This window comes from Mucor velutinosus, assembly GCF_035048745.1.
Source record: "Mucor velutinosus strain NIH1002 chromosome Unknown tig00001553, whole genome shotgun sequence".
In the NCBI taxonomy this organism is placed as follows: Eukaryota; Fungi; Mucoromycota; class Mucoromycetes; order Mucorales; family Mucoraceae; genus Mucor; species Mucor velutinosus.
Window position 1 is genome coordinate 919854 of NW_027041930.1, and position 18284 is coordinate 938137.

Here is an 18284-nt window from a genome sequence, read left to right on the forward strand (position 1 = left end):
GGGCATGTCAAATTAAAGCAAACAGGGGGAGGGGAACACCGGGAAAGGAAAGTGACCGTTGAAACGGGATGTTTCTCCAATCAATGTCAATGATCCTCGTTATGTACATTGAATGTCTATGGGGGTTTACGCTTGTTCACTGTTAAGCACACTAATGGCATGGCCAACAACAAGCACGGCTGGTGCCTTGATCTCTTTCTCCTCCACCAAGCTAGCCATGGCGTCAACAGATCCAAAGATAATGCGCTCCTCAGGACAGTTGGCATTTTCGATCCAGCAAATGGGAACATCTTGAGGGTATTGTCTATCGAGCAGCATGGATCTCAGTTCAGATGCTCTACCAACAGCCATTAGCACAACCAGGGTTTGTGTTATTCCATACACGGGCAAATCAGGCATGGATCCCTTGGTACCTCGGCCAGTAGTAATGATCACTTGATCAGACACACCTCTAAATGTCACAGGAATCATAGCAGCCATAGGTGCTGAGAAGGCACTTGAGATACCAGCAATCAATTCAGGCTCGAACCCACGTTCACGGAACCAGATAATCTCCTCGCCGCCTCTGCCAAACAACAATGGATCTCCAATCTTGAGTCTGACCACATGCAATCCCTTCTTGAGCCCATCCAAACACCATTGCATCAACTCCTCTTGTGCTTCGTCAGATTTACCAGTGAATTTACGAGCGATACGTAACTCGCCTTGCACGAGGTCCAAGATTTGACTAGGGATCAATCGATCGCTAATGACGAGATCAGCTTCCTCCAACAAACGCTTGGCTTTGACGGTAATCAACTCTGGATCTCCAGGCCCACCACCAATCAAGGTGATACGAGGCTTCTTGTCAGATGGCAAAATGGCATCAATTTCAGGCACGCCGCCCACAATAAAATACTCTTTCAATTTGCCGAAAGCAGTGTCTTCTTGCTCTTGTGTCTTGAGATCGTTCAAACGAGCCATGCCCTTCAATCCCCATTTATCGCACACCTTGGTAACCCAGGTCATACGCTTGCCAGAATTCTTCATCTCAGGCTCCCATTCTCTCACCTTGGCACGCAATTTACCCATCTTCTCGATGGTATCTCCCATATGGTCTGGTAAAGCATTCGCTGCAGCCACTCGCACCATGTTGGCTAATTTAGGTCCCTTGCCGTTGGTAGAAACAGCAATTTGAAGAGGTCCATCGCGGTGCTGAGACATGAAATAGAAATCGCACATGGGTGGCACATCAGCCACATTGACAGGAATGCGCTTGTCTCGACACAAGTGACCAATTCGCAGCGATTCTTCATGATCGTCCAGAGCTGTTAATACCATATCGACACCCTCTATATCCTGGTCGATGAAGTTGCGATCCCTCCACTCCACTTCCTTGTTTTCTATGCGGAATTTCACTTCTGGGTGAAGACCTGCTTCAGGAGACACAGTGATGACTTGTGCATCTGCGATCTTGAGAGAGACAATGCGTTGAGCAGCGACATTGCCGCCGCCGACAATGAGTACTTTTTTACCTGCGATTTGATAAGCAACGACAAGTGATCCCCCGCCTTGGATAGTTTCGTAAGTGGTGGGTGTATCTGTGTCAGACATGTTGTGTGTACGTAAGTGTTGAGTTGTGGAAAGTAGAAAGAAGAGCAAGGAAATTGAGATGTAGACATCTCATCTTTATAACCAACTGGAGTTGAGCAATCTAGAATGGTGTGCTTTATCGGAGATTGCTATTGGCATTTCCATGATTCATGGGCTACAAGCACTTATCTATCTTTCATCTCACGTCTCACAAAATCACAGGCATATAGAATTATGGAATCTGCTAATTCTGATTGAAAAGACAATGCATTCTCTTCAAAAGATTGAAGGCAATTACCGAGCTTGGTGGCCTTTGAAGGAATCACTATATGCAGCTCTAGAACCAGCAGCCTATTGAATGCGGAAAGTCTATCAAATTCGTTAAGAGCCCTGTGGGTAGATATGAGGCTTGCAAGTGTTGTTGAGAGCTTTTGAACGCTAGCGCGGTAGCAGTGTAGTTTGCTTGGAAAGGACGCTTTGGAATCTGGCAATCTCTTTAGTTTGTAATTCATATTGGGTGCTTTTCTAGCCACATCAAGCAAGCACCCGTTGTTATCCTCCACTATGCATGGCAGTGCTGTTATTGAGAGAACCTCCATCTTTCGCGTTAAAGACAATCTGAATAGGTTGACTACAGGTGCACTGTTGCCTTCGTTTATTTCGCCTTTTATAAGCTTGATGTGCTTAGCTAGATGAGGTTTCTCAAGCGGGCGATTGCGTAGTTTGACAAAACTGGCTCTTTGAACCGAGTTGATTTCTTTACTAATGATGGCCTCGGTTACTGGAACTCATTGTTTGCAAGACATTCTGTATTCATCCAATTTCACTACACAATTGACGTTGTTGAGTATACTGTACAGTACCTCGAAAGGCATCAAGTTGACGGTGGACATGATAAAAGAAAAGCTGATGGCTAAAAAAGAAGCAATGCTATTGTTGGGAGAAGCAATCAATATAAAAAGCAAATCGATTTGTTGATGTTTCAAGCTTAAGTCATGCCACTGGTACCTGGTGCATATCATCTCTCTAGCATCATGCCTGCCCATCCCTCTACTGAGTTTATCTAGATGCTACTCTATAACGGTATTCTATCAGTGTAGACTTTGTAACGTTTTACTATCATCCGAGGACCCTGCGTTACTGCGGATTCGACTTTTATACATTGATACACACATGTAGCAATAGAAACAATCCATGTATGGATAGACAATAAATTATGTTATCACTTACAACTCATAAACATGCAAAATACAGCGAAATTTGGATACGTTTAAACCATGTTTTCTAATGCTAGAAAACGCTTTAGACCTCCAGAATAGCACCAGACAATTGCTTTCGCCTAGCCTTTACTTAATGGCACCTTTGCTCAACTTTCTGGGGACCCAAAAAACATGGCCAAAAATCTAGCAAAAAGCCACCAAGTCCAAAATGCCCTCTATTGCGCTTCTTCTTGATCAAGAAAAAGCGTATAATCGCATCCATTTCTCATACCTTGATGCCATGATGCAGACCTTTAACATCCCCAGTGCACTCATTACCACTATTTTGAATCTGTTTTCGAGCACCATAATCCAGCCAAATGTCAACGGTTTCCTATCCTCTCCTTTGCCATAATTACGAGGCCTTAGACAAGGTGACCCACTAAGTCCCTTGCTCTTCAATATCGCGTTTGATCCATTTTTGCGAGCAGCCCACAACGATGACCGTATCCAAGGCTTTCCATTCCCTTCAGAACCTCTATCTAGGGCTGTCCCTGCTCCAGTCAAGATCCTTGCCTATGCTGATGATACTTTAGTCACCTTGAACGACCCATCTGAATTCTCTGCCCTCGAAGGCCTTTTGCAAAGATATATGGCTGCCTCCAATGCTTTGCTCAACTACAACAAGACACAAACGCTTTCTCTTTCAGGTCTCCCTCAACCGCATTGGATTCAATTCTTGGCTTCCAAAGGCATTTCCTCATGGCATGATCACTCATCCTCGACACCACTGATATACCTTGGTTACGGTCTCTTCATCAACCGCCAACAACGCTCCTCTTTCGTTGACACTCTTATCTCTACCATCCGTACCTCCTGCCAACTACATTCTACTCGCAACCTGACACTGCGTGGGCGTGTTACGGTTCTGAACTCCTTGATTCTTTCCAAACTATGGCATGTCCCACGCCTGGTCACCTTCACACCGTCAGAATTTAAAACCATACAATCCATCATTTCTTCCTTTGTTAACCGGAATGCCAAGATGACTCGCTTCGCCTTTGATACACTCACCTTACCCCGTTCCCAGGGTGGTCTCAGGCTTTTTAATCCTGCCCAGCAAGCCAATGCCCTTCAGTGGCGTTGGCTCCAACCACTTCTTCATCCTGATCAACCATCGCCCTCATTAATGCCTTCCCTTCCAGTCCTTCGGTCCACACTTTCCTTTTCCCTTGGCTCTACTCGGTTTCCTTCCTACCACTGGCCCCTCCTTTTTCCTCCATGTCGCCCTAATTGTCTTCCTGATATTGGTCCTGTCTTCAACATCATCCGTGCTGTTGACTCTATCCAAAGAAATTTCAATTACTGTTTCGTTGACATCCCCACCATCTTACGTCTTCCTTTCCTCTCCCTTCTTCAACACTCACTCCGCCCTTCCAATCCTCTCGCGCCCACATTCTCCCCTCCCTCCACCATCCTTCACGAACATATCACCATTCGTCTTCATCTTTATGGCTCTGACATCTTTGATTACAATCCCAATACCCTTACCCTTGACCTCAAACAATCCTTACACAATCTCCCTCACCCCACCTCCAGTTCTCGAGCCATTATCATGATCCGATCCCACTTTCTCCTTTTTAACATGTTCACCCTCCAAGCCATGATTTTACATTTCCCCAGACCCCTCCTTACCACCTCGCAACCAGATATCACTACTCCTCCTACCACTGATTCCTTCCATTTCTTATTAACATCAATCGTCTCTTGTCACCTTGATTTACAATCCTTTCAATTCCAGATAGCTCCTCCATCTACCAAGGGCTTCAAATCCCTTCCTCCCTCATCTCCCTCGAAGACTCCACCAAAAATCCTGGCACCTTCCAAATGGCAAATGTTTTGGTCCTTACGCCTTCCCTTGAATGCAAGAAACACATGGTACCGCGTGCTTCATGGCAAGATCGCTACTAGAGAACTGCTACAGAGTCGCCTCAAAACTCCTTCTGACCCTATCTGCTCTATATGCAATTCATCCATGGAGACTACAGAGCATTTTCTCTTTGCTTGTCCTGCCAAACGCTCCTTATGGTCCGCTGCCTTCAACATGTGTATGCCATCCTCAGTTACACAGAATACTTACTCCAATTTCAGAAAATTCCTACTTTTAGAACAACACCCGTCTCAACAACATCATCCAGTATACCCAGACCTTTCAGTCCACCAGGTCTTTGCTTGTATGCTGCAGACTGTATGGTATTACCACTATCAGCACCACTTTAACAACATTCCCTTTCTACCTTCCATTCTCCTTCTATATCTTCAGAAACCTCCCACAACCTTACATTCCCAGGAAAACCTAGATCAACTTCTCTAAATCGACACTCTGTATATTCATATATTATCTAGTCTTTTTCCCCTCTCTCTTTATTTAGGTGACGTTTAAAGGACTTTAAATAAAGTATTTTATTTGTCCTAAAAAAAGTGCTTCTTTTCGACTTGACAGAACTATGTTGTGGTATTCGACTATATACATTGTGATGATCATCCTATGCTCCTTAATACATTCTAGAAGCATTTTTGTAGGCGCCTCCAATGGTACCAAGTAAGATAGATGTTTTGAATAAACTTATTGAGCAATTTATGAAAATGTGAAATGAGGTTTCTGGCCAAATGATCGAGATTTTACATATCAAGGTCCCACAAAGATGAGTTCAGAGGTTGCTTTGGATCGAGAGAAAAATTTTGATTCAAGATATACCATAGTAAAAGTCTTCATTTTCAAGGTGAAAAACGCGATCGTTTGATTTTCGATGAAAACCATGAGGGGTACCTCATGCTTTTTGGTCGATTTTTGGCCATGTTTTTTGGGTCCCCAAAAAGTTGAGCAAAGGTGTCAGGAAGTTACTACTACTCAAGTACAATTGTTTGATATCATTCCGGTGGCTCAGAAAAGTGTACATGTCGAGATATGAAGGCTTGAAAACCGTCCAATTTGGTTGTATTTTTGCTTTATGGCTTTTATTTACAGGGCATACATTACATCTTTGGTAGCTGCAATTTACGGAAAAGGCAATTCTGTAGCTTGAGCAATTTTTAATTTGAATAGAAGGAATATTGATTCTGGTAAAGCCAATTCATGCAGATCTTGATGCGTTATGTTGTAGGTAGGCTTATTAATAATGAAAATGAAAAGCCAAATTGACTGCTTAAATACTATAGTTCTGCACGGTTGATTCGTTACGGTCTTAAGGTCAATGTTACCAAATGCTGCCTTGAAACCAGAAATCACTTAATCCACAGCCAAATAGCAGGTAAGAAATCACTTGAATTAGATGCGTTATGTTCTTGGGAGAGGGGCTTTTAATCTCTAGTTGGCTACGTCGACGCTTTTGTGTTCAAGTTTTCTAGTATTTATAATGATGATGATATGCAACTTGAGGAAAAGCAATTTCCTGCAAGGATGTCGGTATATATCTTCAATGGAGCTTAAGATGTTTCATTTCACTCGCAAAGCAAAACATTTACTCTGGTGAAGTTATTGCATGTACCTAATGATTTGAAGAATAGCCATCAAACATAGAGTCTATACCAGCTATCTCAGACTATCTGCATGGTAGCAAAAAGACATGCTACATGTACAACAGAAACTAACGTGTAATTTCTGACAGCAATGCATCTGGCACGGCGAATGGAGTGTAACTCGTTCAAGCGAAGCATAAGAGATTTACATTTCCGACCATATAAGAGATGCACTATGGGCGAGATAAAAGTTTTTTCTTTTTCGAGTAATAAACTTTTTAGAATATCAATGTCTGGCAAAAAGAACAAGGCTAGCAGTAAGCCTTCTTCTTCTTCAGCAACACCTGCTTCCAATAAAAAACCCAACAATAATGGTAAACGAGGCATTGTCAAAAACGGAAACGCCGGTGGTAAGCGTGATGATGATGATCAACAGCCAGCCCCTCAACGTTCCATCTTTGGCATGTGGACGGGCAAAACACCCGTTTCTTTGCTCCACGAACATTGTCAAAAAGCAGGTTGGGAGAAGCCTGAATTCGACATCAAACGACGTAAAGATGGTTATCTGGGCACAGTGACGCTCAGTATGCGCAACAAAAAGACAGCTCAAATGCAGACCGTTGCCTTTACGCCACCTGATGAATTACACCTACCTACATCTATAGAAGCTAAACATCTGGCAGCTACTTATGCTTTACATAGAGTCAAGTCGCACATGCCTCTGCACCGTGTGCTACCACCAGAGCATAGAGATTACTGGCGTCAATTTGATGCAGCAAAAACTGCGGCAAATGCATGGCAGTACGATCCAGATCCCTTCAATGCGCATGCACCTATATCAGCACCTAGACGTAATAGACAATTACCCACCAAAGAGCATGCTGCTTCAGCTGTACCCATGCCAACAGTAGCCAAAATGGATCAAGCGAGACAAAAGGAGCCAGAGATGGACGATAAAATGCTCAAATATTGGCAGAGTCTCCCTTCTGTTCAGATGGGGTCAGAAAATCGAGAATTAGTGGAACGAGTCGTCAAGAGATCAAAGATTGCCTATCAGCCAGTACGTACACATCATCAGTATCAATACACAACGCTGATATTGATGTATCATATATAGTTGCCTAGAAAACACACCAAAGAGGAACGCAAACAGTTGGTGACTGAGTTGGTCAATATGGGATTTCGATCTGCTCATGCTCATGAAGCACTGGATTATTCAGTTGATAAAACGAGTGCATTGGATTGGTTGTGTAAGTTTGCAGTACGGTTTTAATGAGGATGATGTATTAACGAGCGATATTAAATAGGTCTCCATGTCCCTGAAGATGGTAGATACACATATACAGTTGTTGCATAAATCAGATCATCGACAACTGACATCAATATGATAGATTTGCCTGCAAATTTCATGCTCGCCAATTACAATCCCACCATGACAACTATATCACACACTACACAATCGCTAGGCAGAGATTGGCTACTGAAGCGTATGAGTAGTATTGGATATCCCGAAAGCATCTGTGAAGAAGCCCTGACCTTGGCCAACGAGGACGACTCAAAAGCTATTGAAATGCTGCAATGGAGGTTAGCTCATGGCGATGAGGAATTGCCTGTGGTAGATCCCGAACTGATCGACATGGATGAGCTCAATCAATCTCGACTCGACGAAATTACAGCACTCGAATCCATCTACGAAGCCTCTCGATTCCAAAAGGAAACAGACAAAGATGGCCGCAAGGTATACAGCATCCCCTTCAGCGCCAAAACAGATCCTCAGCAGAAAGTGCGTCAAAAACTGGTCTTGCAAATCATTATTCCCAAAGGGTCGTATTATCCCTTCCAATTACCACTGTTTGTCATTGAATGCGAAGGACTGCCCAGCTACATGAAACTGGCCTTAATCAAGGGACTGATAGAGGAAGCCGAGATAAATTTTGGCATGCCCTTCATCTACATGTGTGCCGAATGGCTGCAGGAACATTTAGATTTTATGATTGCCAATCCACCCAAATTGCGTGACATGTCAGAACGTCTCAGCAGCTTTGAGATGTTAAAGGATGCAGTGCCCAAACGAAAGGCCAACAATCATCAAAAACGACATCGCATACACGCCTTGAAGCCAGATGCTGTTGTCTCTCAAAAGCTGAAAGAAGCCCTTGTGGCGCTGCATGACTCACCAAAATATGTGTCCATGGGGTTAGTGCGATCCAATCTGCCTGCGCATGGCTTCAAGTCCACTGTTGTCAAGACCGTCTTGGGTCATCAAGTCACCATTGTCAGTGGTGAGACAGGTTGTGGTAAGACGACGCAAGTGCCTCAATTCATTATAGACGAGGAAATCATGCAGGGTCGTGGATCTACTTGCAATATCATTTGTACACAACCAAGAAAGATCTCTGCTATTGGTGTTGCCGAACGTGTGGCCTCTGAACGCTGTGAAAAGATTGGCCAAACTGTTGGTTATGCTGTTCGTGGTGAGACCAAGGTGTCCTCTGACACGCGCCTTCAGTTTGTCACAACCGGTGTCTTGCTGCGTCGTTTGCAAAGTGACCCCACGCTGGACGGTGTCAGTCATGTCATGATTGATGAAGTACACGAACGATCTGTGGACAGTGATTTTTTGCTGATCATTCTGCGAGAAGTGCTCAAGAAGAGAAAGGATTTGAAGGTGGTGCTCATGTCTGCCACCATCAACCAAGAGCTATTTAGCAGCTATTTCAATGGTGCGCCTGCTATCGAAATCCCTGGCTTTACTCACCCTGTGGAAGATTTTTATTTGGAAGACATTTTGGAAATGACATCGTATGTATCTCATATGCCCATGGTGAAGAACCCAAAGAAGGGTGAGGAAGACGAAACAGCTAGTGGGAGTCATCTTCCCAAGGGCGAATGGGCACAGTGGCAAATTCCGTACCTGGAGAAAGGATTCAGAGAGCACACTGTGCGTACTTTGGCTCGTTATCGCAACCAAGACAAGATCGATTATGATCTGGTAGCCAGTGCCGTCAAGTACATTGTCGACAACGAAACTGTCAAGATTGAAGGTGGATCAGAGCCTGCTATCCTTATCTTTATGCCTGGTGCCATGGAAATTAAACGCTGTGTGGAAGCCATAGAAGACAGGCTGGGCAACCGATCTGAATTTGAGATTTTGCCCCTTCATGCCAATCTCTCGCCTCAGGAACAAACGCGCGTCTTCAAGACGGTGCCTGCTCATGTGCGCAAGATTGTGGTAGCTACCAACGTGGCAGAAACATCCATTACGATTGAAGGTGTCGTCTATGTCATTGATTCGGGTCGCGTCAAGGAGACGCAGTTCGCAGCAGCCAACAACATGATGCATTTGGTTGAAACGTGGGCATCGCGTGCTTCATGTAAACAACGTCGTGGTCGAGCAGGTCGTACAAGACCAGGCAAATGCTTCAAATTATTTACACGTGAAACGGATCAAAACAAAATGCGTGCGCAACAAGTACCTGAGCTTCTGAGAACGCCCTTGGAACAACTGTGTCTCACCGTCAAGGCGATGGGTGAACACGACGTGCGCAAGTTCCTTCAGCGAGCTATTGATCCGCCCTCGGTGGCTGCCATGGATAGCGCTATTCGGTCACTAAGAGAGGTAGAAGCCATTGAACTGACTGAAAGGGGAGATTTAACTGCACTGGGTAAACACATGGCAAACATCCCTGCTGATTTACGCATTAGTAAAATGTTGTTGTTTGGGTCTGTGTTTGGGTGTCTGGATCCTATCCTCACCATTGCATCGATCATGTCACTCAAGAGTCCATTTACCTCGCCTATGGAAAAGAGAGCGGAGGCGAGACAGTAAGTGGGAATTGGAGCAAGGGGTACAAAATCGAGGTGCACTAACTCTATCATGTACAGAGCACGAGAAAAGTTCAACTTTAGTAAAAGCGATTGGCTGACAGATATGAAGGCATATGAAGCATGGTACGAAATCATCAAGTCAAAGGGCATGAGGGCTGCTCGCACTTTTTGCGAAGAACACTTCCTGTCGTTTGCTACATTGAACGAAGTGCAGAATCTTCGAAGACAGTACTTGGATGCATTATCAGACATTGGATTCTACAAGAAATCCAACCACGACGACTACAACCAAAATGTGGATAATGTCAACCTGCTAAAGTCCATTCTATTTGCTGGCCTCAATCCAAATGTCGCCAAGATCCGATTACCTGATACGAAGTACGACAAGATTCTCAGTGGCACAGTAGAAAGGGAAAAGGAAGCCCGAGAGATCAAATACTACACAAAAGACGATGGCAAGTATATAGTTGGTGGTTCAGAAGGGTCAACGTGATGACTAATGCTTCATTCATCTTGACAGGCCGAGTGTTTTTGCATCCATCCTCCTTACTGTTCGACAACAACAGTTACAATTCATCATTTTTGACCTATTTCTCTCGAATGACCACCAGCAAGACATTCATTCGAGACGGAACGGAAGTGCCATCTTACGGCATTTTGCTTTTTGGCGGGAAAATTGATGTAGATCATCTTGGAAGAGGATTGCAAGTAGGCGAAGATGGTTGGATCAAGTTTAAATCCTGGGCTCGTATTGGTGTGTTGGTGAATCAACTCAAGCGATTACTGCAATTAGAGCTAGAATTCAAGATTGAGCAACCAGATTTAGATGGTAAGTGTGCCATGTGTTTTATAGAGATGTTTGCTAACAACATGTTCTCTACTACAGTCTCGCACAGTGGCGTAGTCAGCGCCATCCTATCTCTTGTTACAAATGATGGCGTGTAATGAAAATATTCCATCTTTTTCCATCTGTACACATTAAAACTCCATGTCAAAAAAATTTTCAAACGTATAAATAGCATGCCTCCTTGAGGTTCCTTGATGGTTCTTTCCTTTTCTTTTATATAACCTAAAGGGCCGCCAATTTTATTTTCATTTTTAAAATTTTCTGTCAACATTAAATCTTTCAATATGGATCTTTCTTGGTGTATTATCTGTGATAACCGTGTAGATGATGTCTTGAATGACTCTAGTCTCTACTGCTCTGAATCTTGTCAGCTCAAAGATCAAATGACTAGCATTACAAACCAGCTCACTCTCAATCAACAAAAGAAGCCTGCGATGACAAAGCCATCATTGCCTGCTGCTACTCTATTGCGCACCAAGCGTTCCAATGCTCCTTCCGCCTCCTATCCCTGGATTCCCTTGTATCGCCGTCGCCGTGGTGTAGTTGTCACTAAAAGATGTCAACCCATTGTGTCCAGCTCTCTTACAACTGCCAATGCATTCTTCGCTGCTCCCAAACCCGCAACTCTCGTCTAAATTCGTAACGACTACAACAACCTCTAATCATTTTTTTCAACAAGCCCAAAAAAATTCAGAAAATCACATCCAACAAAAAACCCTCCAAAAAACAATCAGCCAAATCAATGATATAAAATTTACCAGAAAAAACTCGACAAAAAAAGCATCAAAAGCACCAAAAAAAGCCTCACAAAAAAAAACTTTTTTTTTTTTTCAGTAAACTTTTTTATTCTTTTTTCGGTTGACTTTAGGCACGGGGAGGATTGTAAATAACAGAAAGATGCAAATCTTTTTTATATTTTCTTTATTAAACTTATCACATAAACTACAATGTTCCCTTTCAGCTGTCTCAGCTGATAGAGAGTCATTTACATACCCTTGCCATTTCAACCATTTTCTACCTCCAAAAGACTAAAATCAATTCATACCTTTCAATAAAAGCATCTCTTTCTTATCCTTGGTTTTTCACAGAACCAAATTTCTTCAACAGAAATATATTAAAAAAAAAATTACCATCTTGTTACACATGTTTTGTTTGTCCTAATTTGAATGAAACAATGATCATGTATTTGAAATGCTGCGGTTGCCGCAAACTTGGGTTTCAAACATGTTACATCCAGCAATGTTGTGGTCATTCAAGTTTTTTCTTTTTTTTACTGCTAAACGAAGCAACATTATCAAGCATTAAAGTATTTTAAAAAGATGAGCAAGGCGAGCTAGCCACTCGCTCTTTGTGCCTGTACAATCAGTAGCATATCGACTCATTATTCTTATTTTTTGAAACATTAAAAAAGGGTTCCTGGATCCTAGACTTCACATCGCTTCCAAGAATACCAGATCGAAAACGGATAGCGGCATTTTAAATATCTAGGGGGCGATGATCCCTCTACTATTGCCAAATGCTTAGTGTAATTGATATAGGTTGCTTTCTAAAGAACAAAGTCCGTTAAACACATTAGAATCTGTTTGATGCATCGCTATTTAACTGCTTTTCCAGGCAAGTTGAGCATCATCTGGAGGGATGAACAGTGCTTTCTAGAATTGCAGATGTTTAAAGAAAGCACTAATCACCCGGCGTTAATCAATCAATATTTTTCTTTCTTCAGTTTTATAGTTGTTGTGCTATTCCCTTCTCGAATAGTATTATCCATGTTTCTAACGATATCTTTGATAGCCCAAGCAATATAGATAGCGGGCAACAAAGTAGCTCCATATTGTGGCATGTCGCTTGATAGATGGCAGTTTCTTGACTTTTATAATTACAAGTTCGTCGCCTCACGAGCCTACTTCAAGACAGTAATTTCGTCTTCACCGTTGAACATTATATGAAAAATGCTGCAGAGTTACCATTCAGCAAAAAAATACGTGAACAATGACGATACTTGTCTGGTACTGTTGTCCACTTGTTCTCGAGAATATGAACATACTGTATATAGCATAATGAACCTCCTTTCCTGGAATCGAGTATAAATGCCATGCCTAATTTCTGTGATAAGGGTGACATTACACATCTATTCTAAAATAAAATAATGGACACCGTCGTACCCTTTATCTTTGAAAACTTTGATATCCTTCTCACTGTATCCTTTATGCTTTATCCCTTCCTTTCCGTCCTTTGGGAGTCTTGTAAGTTGGCCAATTTAGAGTATTGTGCACAACCTATATCTAACCCGCTTCCTTATTTTCAGTCACTGTAGGGGTCAAAATAAAGCATCAAAGAGCAAGTAAGTGTTGTGTTTAATAATGCCACCAAGCAGACGCTAATTAGTTCTACAAGGTGAAACCGCAACTTTCCAGCGACTAGTAACCCAAGTTGATCAAACTGCCAAAAAGATAGACCGGCTTCAATCTGAAACTGTTGCCAAGCGCCTGCTTGAAAAAAATCAACTGGATGCCATGGTAGAATCCAATAAAACGTTGGGTCGCGAAATTGACTATCTCAGAAACACTGTTGAAGAAGAACAAACTGCCATCAAGGAACTTGCCAAATTCATGTATGAAAAGAATCGCTTGGTGGATGCTCTGGTCATCATTCTGAGGGATCTTCAGCAAGGATTGAGGATGACCAACGGTGATCAAGCCATGTTGGCACAGCAGTTCAACAGCATGTTTGTCGACGTCAATGGTATAAAGAGAGACACTCAGCTCATAGATGATGCACTGGCTGAACTCAAGACCAGTGTGGCGAAGAATGCAGAGACAAACACAAAGCAATTCAAAGATGTCTTGATGAAGTTTGTCAACCAGCAAAAGTCAAGCGATACTTTCAGGGCCAGGATAGAAGGCGAACTCAAGACACTCATGAGCAATCCTCCTCCTGCTTGGGACACCAATACGGACATCAGTGCTCTCAAAGCGGAACTCAAACACACGAAGGAATATATTAGTGTCATGAGAGACAACTTTATGAATAACAGTTGTGAATGTGGTTCTACCATGAAGCCCAAGATGAAGCAATTCGAAGACATGTTGAAAGAGCAGAGAAAGACAATCAAAGACATGTTTGAAGATTATCATGAGTTCAAAGATGATTACTACATGAGTGAGAATGTCAATGGTACTGCGATTCAAAAGATGATGGATACGTTGCACCAATCTTATGCTACTAGAGAAGAGATCCATGCTGCATTCCAGCAAATCAATGATGACATGAACGCCGGCCAATGCAACTGCAACTCTGCTAAAACTCCACATCAACAACAATAACACGGTGAATCAGCAGATGAGAGTAAAACTGAAGGCATGGCTGTAGATCCATAGATGTCCTTTAAAATTAATAAACTCTATATTACATTACACTTGGCATGGCTTAAACTACTTTTTTTATTCTCAATGAAGCAAATCTAATCATAGAATGTGGCCTTTGTTTTCTTTGCTCAGGTTGTGTCTGTGGTTGATGCTCTTCAATATTGGCAACTGACATTCTCCATGATTTCTTATGCCTGATGGTAGCTGGTGGGGCCGCCTCCAGCAGCAGAGAAAGTCTTTTGTTTCTCACTGGCTTATCTTGCTGCTCTTCTCTGAACAAGCAGTTCAACGACTATCAAAAGAGTGCAGGTTAATAAACTATCATGCCATGTCTTACATGTCAATACTTGCCTGGACCCATTTCTCATGTGATTCCCTACTTGTGCATTGTAGCTTGATATCTCTTGCGTGCGATTTGACAACAATCAATGGGATTTGTTCGTTTTGCTGCTGTTCAACATAAAAAGACTCAATAGATGCTATGAGTAGTACGCACACATGCACAGCATCATCATCATGTTAGAGAGCGAAATGCACAAATATTTACAAAACACTGTAGCTTACCACTCTTTGCCTTGTACTCTCCACCTTGAACACCTGGTTCTTGTTGACTCCAGTACAGTGTCCTTGTGTAGGGATGAAGCCAAAAGAAACGCTTATGTGCATTATCAGAGATGCCGCTTTTCACCTTGAACCGTGTGTATTTCAGTAGCCATTCGCCAATCATGGTATGCATAACAAACGGCAGCACGTTTTCAAAGCCTTCCATGTGGCCGAGATGGTTGGGTATAGTCAGCGGGTGCACCGGTGTATCTTGCTCCTGTGGTGTTTCTGAATGATAGTAGGACTCATGGTTGTTCATCAGCATGGACCCATATCGCTGCAATTCTTCTGTTTCTGTTTGTCTCCTCTCTACACTCAACAACTCTTCTTCCAATGACGTAACAGCAGACACAGGGGAAGCATTTGTATGTACGGAAGCAGCACTATCTTGTTGACACCACTGTTCTGCAGCATCAGCATTGATATTTGCTTTTTGTTGCTGCATCTGTTCAATCGTCTCCTGAGATTCTCTCAATAAAGCTTCCACCTCTGATTTCTTTTGCTTTTCATTCTCCAAATCGAGTTGCAATGATTCCATGACATGATGCGCTTCAGCTAGTGATGCTTGCAACGCCTGGAGCTCCTTCTCTGAAGACTTGCAATGCAGGTTCATGGTGGCATCCTCTTTGGTGAGATGCGCATCTGTCTGTCGCTGCAGTTGTTCCGGTTGCAATGAAGTGGCCTCCTTCTCCCTTTTCAATTTTAAGAGAGATTTGTGGAGTGTAGCCAGTTTAGCCTCGTTGTCGTTTTGAGTTTTTGTCATTTTCTCCTGCCATTTTAGCTGTGCTGCTTTCAGCAACTCTAGCTCCTGAAGCGCCAAGTTCTTCTGACGCTCTCGTCGCACTTGTTCCATGTGTGTTTTGTGGATGCTGGCAGATAATTGACGTATTTGATGTGACAAATCTTGCTTGGTGAGCTCGAGGTTCCAAATGTCTTCTTTGAGTCGTTCTTCCGTTTCGCTCTTGAAGCGAAGCTGCTTGACCAGGTCTGCAATGCGCTGTTGATTATCTGTCCTTTCATGCTCCAGATGTATTAATGTTTCTTGTCTTTCTTGAAGGATGCTCTGCATGCGTCGCACTTCGCTGAGCAAGCCCTGGCCAATTTCAGTTGCCAGCTCAATATCAGAAGATGTGCTTTTGCGGTTATTTGCCTTGTTGATGCTGGATAGATCGTTGGAACTATGACTGGATGCTACCATCATCATGCTGTTAGATGTATCAGTGTTGCTCTCAGGGGTTTGAAACAAATCGGAACAGGAGCTAGCAATTGAAGCTCTAAGTAGTGATCTTTTCTTCTTTTTGATGCTTGAAAAGGAAGAACCGCCGAAAACTGGAGCAGCTGGAAGTGTGATGGAGTTGGCGTAAGAAGAAGAAGAGAAATAGGAAGAAATGGAGGAAGAAATAGAAGAAAAGGGTGGCGAGTGTTGATTGGGATCCTCTGAAAAATAACGGAGAAACCTTGCCGTTGGCATTTCTGAAAGAGGAGTCAGAGTGATCAGTGGTGCTGATGTCTCTTTTGTCATTGTGGGCGCTGGCGGTAATGCTATTGATGATAAGGCTGAGGAGGTTTTAATTACATTTTTGTTTTTACTATGCTATTCATAACGGGACGTTTCATCAGAAACTCTATTTTGTATGCATTCAAATTAGCCTTGGTTTACTTACTACAGGTAAATCAACACTCGAGGATGATGCTGTAGAGGATGATGTAGAGGAGCTGGATGACGTGGATATGGATGAATTGTTTCTATGAAGCACCTTGTTGAAGGATTGCTGTCCAGCTGTCACCCAACTCGTTGCATTCGATTCTTTCTATTAAGGAGAAGCACACTATGTCAATGGTCATGATAGGGGGGATATAGTTTCGAAATATACTACTTGAGTTGGAAATAGATTGGACGAAGAAGCTGTTTTTAATCGAAAGAAGCATTCAGGAGATGACTTTCTTCGTTGATCCAGCATGGACATTGGAGGGTGAGGAGGCGTCTTGATATCATCAACAAGCATTGCAAGTATGTATAGAAATATACAGAGTAAAAAGAACGAAAAAAATCTACAAAAAAGTAACAAGGTACAAAGTAAAAGAAAGAAGCAATTATACACAGTGTACATGTTTCTTTTATACAAGCTGGATTCCAAGAATAGGTCGATCTATTTATTGCTATTGCAACTCTAATCATGGCAAAACACACGATCATAAAGTGTTTATATATATATATATACAACTGAGTGGTCAACTTGGTTTTTTTTTTTTCTGAATAGGGGGGGGGGGTTACATTTAACACTTTTTTCATGCATGCAGCGTGCTGTGAATGGAATATCAAGACACATTTCCTTTGTAAGAGAGAGAGAAAAGCAAGGTCTGTTTGTATCCCTGCAGTCAGTGGTCTTCGGGCATCCGCTTGCTTATAAAAAGTTTCTATAAATAAGATTATTTTTGCTGTTGTATATCGAAAAATCAGTGAGATGTATTTAAATTAATACAATACGTCTCAAGTAGTAGCAGATCAGCTCATCAAGAGAGTAGTCCAAACTGGTTACACTCGCATAACTGACAGCTTTCATGTATTTTTATATTTCACTCATAGTAAATGCTTTATTTCGTATCTTTAGACAGCGACATAATCAACTCCTTGATGCATATAGTCTTAACAGCAACGCGTTTAACCAGTTTTTTGATTTCATATATTAAAGCAGCAAGAGATGAAGTTGGTGGTTCTGCTTTGTATCGTGCGCCAAAACGGCTTGAAGCTTTTTGGTCAAATATGATTTGGTTTGACTTTACAAGTTGAGTCTAATACAGCTTATAGCTCTATACAGTTTTGATATGTTGCAACATGCGTTCTTGAAATCATACTCAAATACACCGAAATTGCACTTCTTGGCTTTGCACTATTATGTGAAGATCCTACAAGTAAATTGCAGTGATGAATCTGGCTCTCTTGGGATGCTTCCTCTCTGTCAATGAAAATAATCCATCTACGGGTAAACAGTATACTAATATCCCCTCTTACTACTCTCATTTATGCAAATCACAGCATATTTGGAAGCATTTGAGCAGTGTTTTCTCGAGTTAAACCCCGTTTTGGATCGCCAGAATAGTATCAAGCATTTGCTCTGATCTAGCAGTTACTTACTGACACCTTTGCTCAACTTTTTGAAGACCCAAAAAACATGGCCAAAAATTGATCAAAAACCATGAGGTACCCCTCATGGTTTTTATCGAAAATCAAACGATCGCGTTTTCGACCCCCCAAAACGAAGACTTTTGCTATGGTATATATTAAATCAAAATGTTTCTCTCGATCCAACGCAACCCCGAAGGCCTTGTTTGTGAGACCTCGATATGCAA

The 18284-nt window shown here is 42.4% G+C and overlaps 6 protein-coding genes across 6 annotated transcripts; 4 read left to right on the forward strand and 2 right to left on the reverse strand.

Moving 5' to 3' along the window:
• Positions 1-126: 126 nt before the first annotated feature.
• ATC70_007654 (uncharacterized protein) lies at positions 127-1593 on the reverse strand (the record flags this gene model as incomplete). The annotated part of the gene is made up of 1 exon (XM_064826913.1): positions 127-1593. The coding sequence occupies one exon, from the start codon at positions 1591-1593 to the stop codon at positions 127-129; it is 1467 nt and encodes a 488-aa protein (XP_064675970.1).
• A 1830-nt stretch (positions 1594-3423) lies between these two features.
• On the forward strand, positions 3424-5145 carry ATC70_007655 (uncharacterized protein; the record flags this gene model as incomplete). Its single annotated transcript, XM_064826914.1, has 1 exon — positions 3424-5145. The coding sequence occupies one exon, from the start codon at positions 3424-3426 to the stop codon at positions 5143-5145; it is 1722 nt and encodes a 573-aa protein (XP_064675971.1).
• Positions 5146-6579: 1434 nt separating this feature from the next.
• Positions 6580-11063, forward strand: ATC70_007656 (uncharacterized protein; the record flags this gene model as incomplete). The annotated part of the gene is made up of 7 exons (XM_064826915.1): positions 6580-7350; positions 7408-7540; positions 7598-7618; positions 7682-10115; positions 10176-10573; positions 10639-10947; positions 11005-11063. The coding sequence occupies 7 exons, from the start codon at positions 6580-6582 to the stop codon at positions 11061-11063; spliced, it is 4125 nt and encodes a 1374-aa protein (XP_064675972.1).
• Positions 11064-11249: 186 nt separating this feature from the next.
• Positions 11250-11600, forward strand: ATC70_007657 (uncharacterized protein; the record flags this gene model as incomplete). The annotated part of the gene is made up of 1 exon (XM_064826916.1): positions 11250-11600. The coding sequence occupies one exon, from the start codon at positions 11250-11252 to the stop codon at positions 11598-11600; it is 351 nt and encodes a 116-aa protein (XP_064675973.1).
• A 1511-nt stretch (positions 11601-13111) lies between these two features.
• ATC70_007658 (uncharacterized protein) lies at positions 13112-14288 on the forward strand (the record flags this gene model as incomplete). The annotated part of the gene is made up of 3 exons (XM_064826917.1): positions 13112-13208; positions 13271-13306; positions 13360-14288. 3 exons carry the CDS (start codon positions 13112-13114, stop codon positions 14286-14288), a joined length of 1062 nt encoding a protein of 353 aa, XP_064675974.1.
• A 103-nt stretch (positions 14289-14391) lies between these two features.
• On the reverse strand, positions 14392-16939 carry ATC70_007659 (uncharacterized protein; the record flags this gene model as incomplete). The annotated part of the gene is made up of 5 exons (XM_064826918.1): positions 14392-14622; positions 14682-14809; positions 14895-16527; positions 16598-16744; positions 16811-16939. 5 exons carry the CDS (start codon positions 16937-16939, stop codon positions 14392-14394), a joined length of 2268 nt encoding a protein of 755 aa, XP_064675975.1.
• Between the last annotated feature and the right edge of the window lie 1345 nt (positions 16940-18284).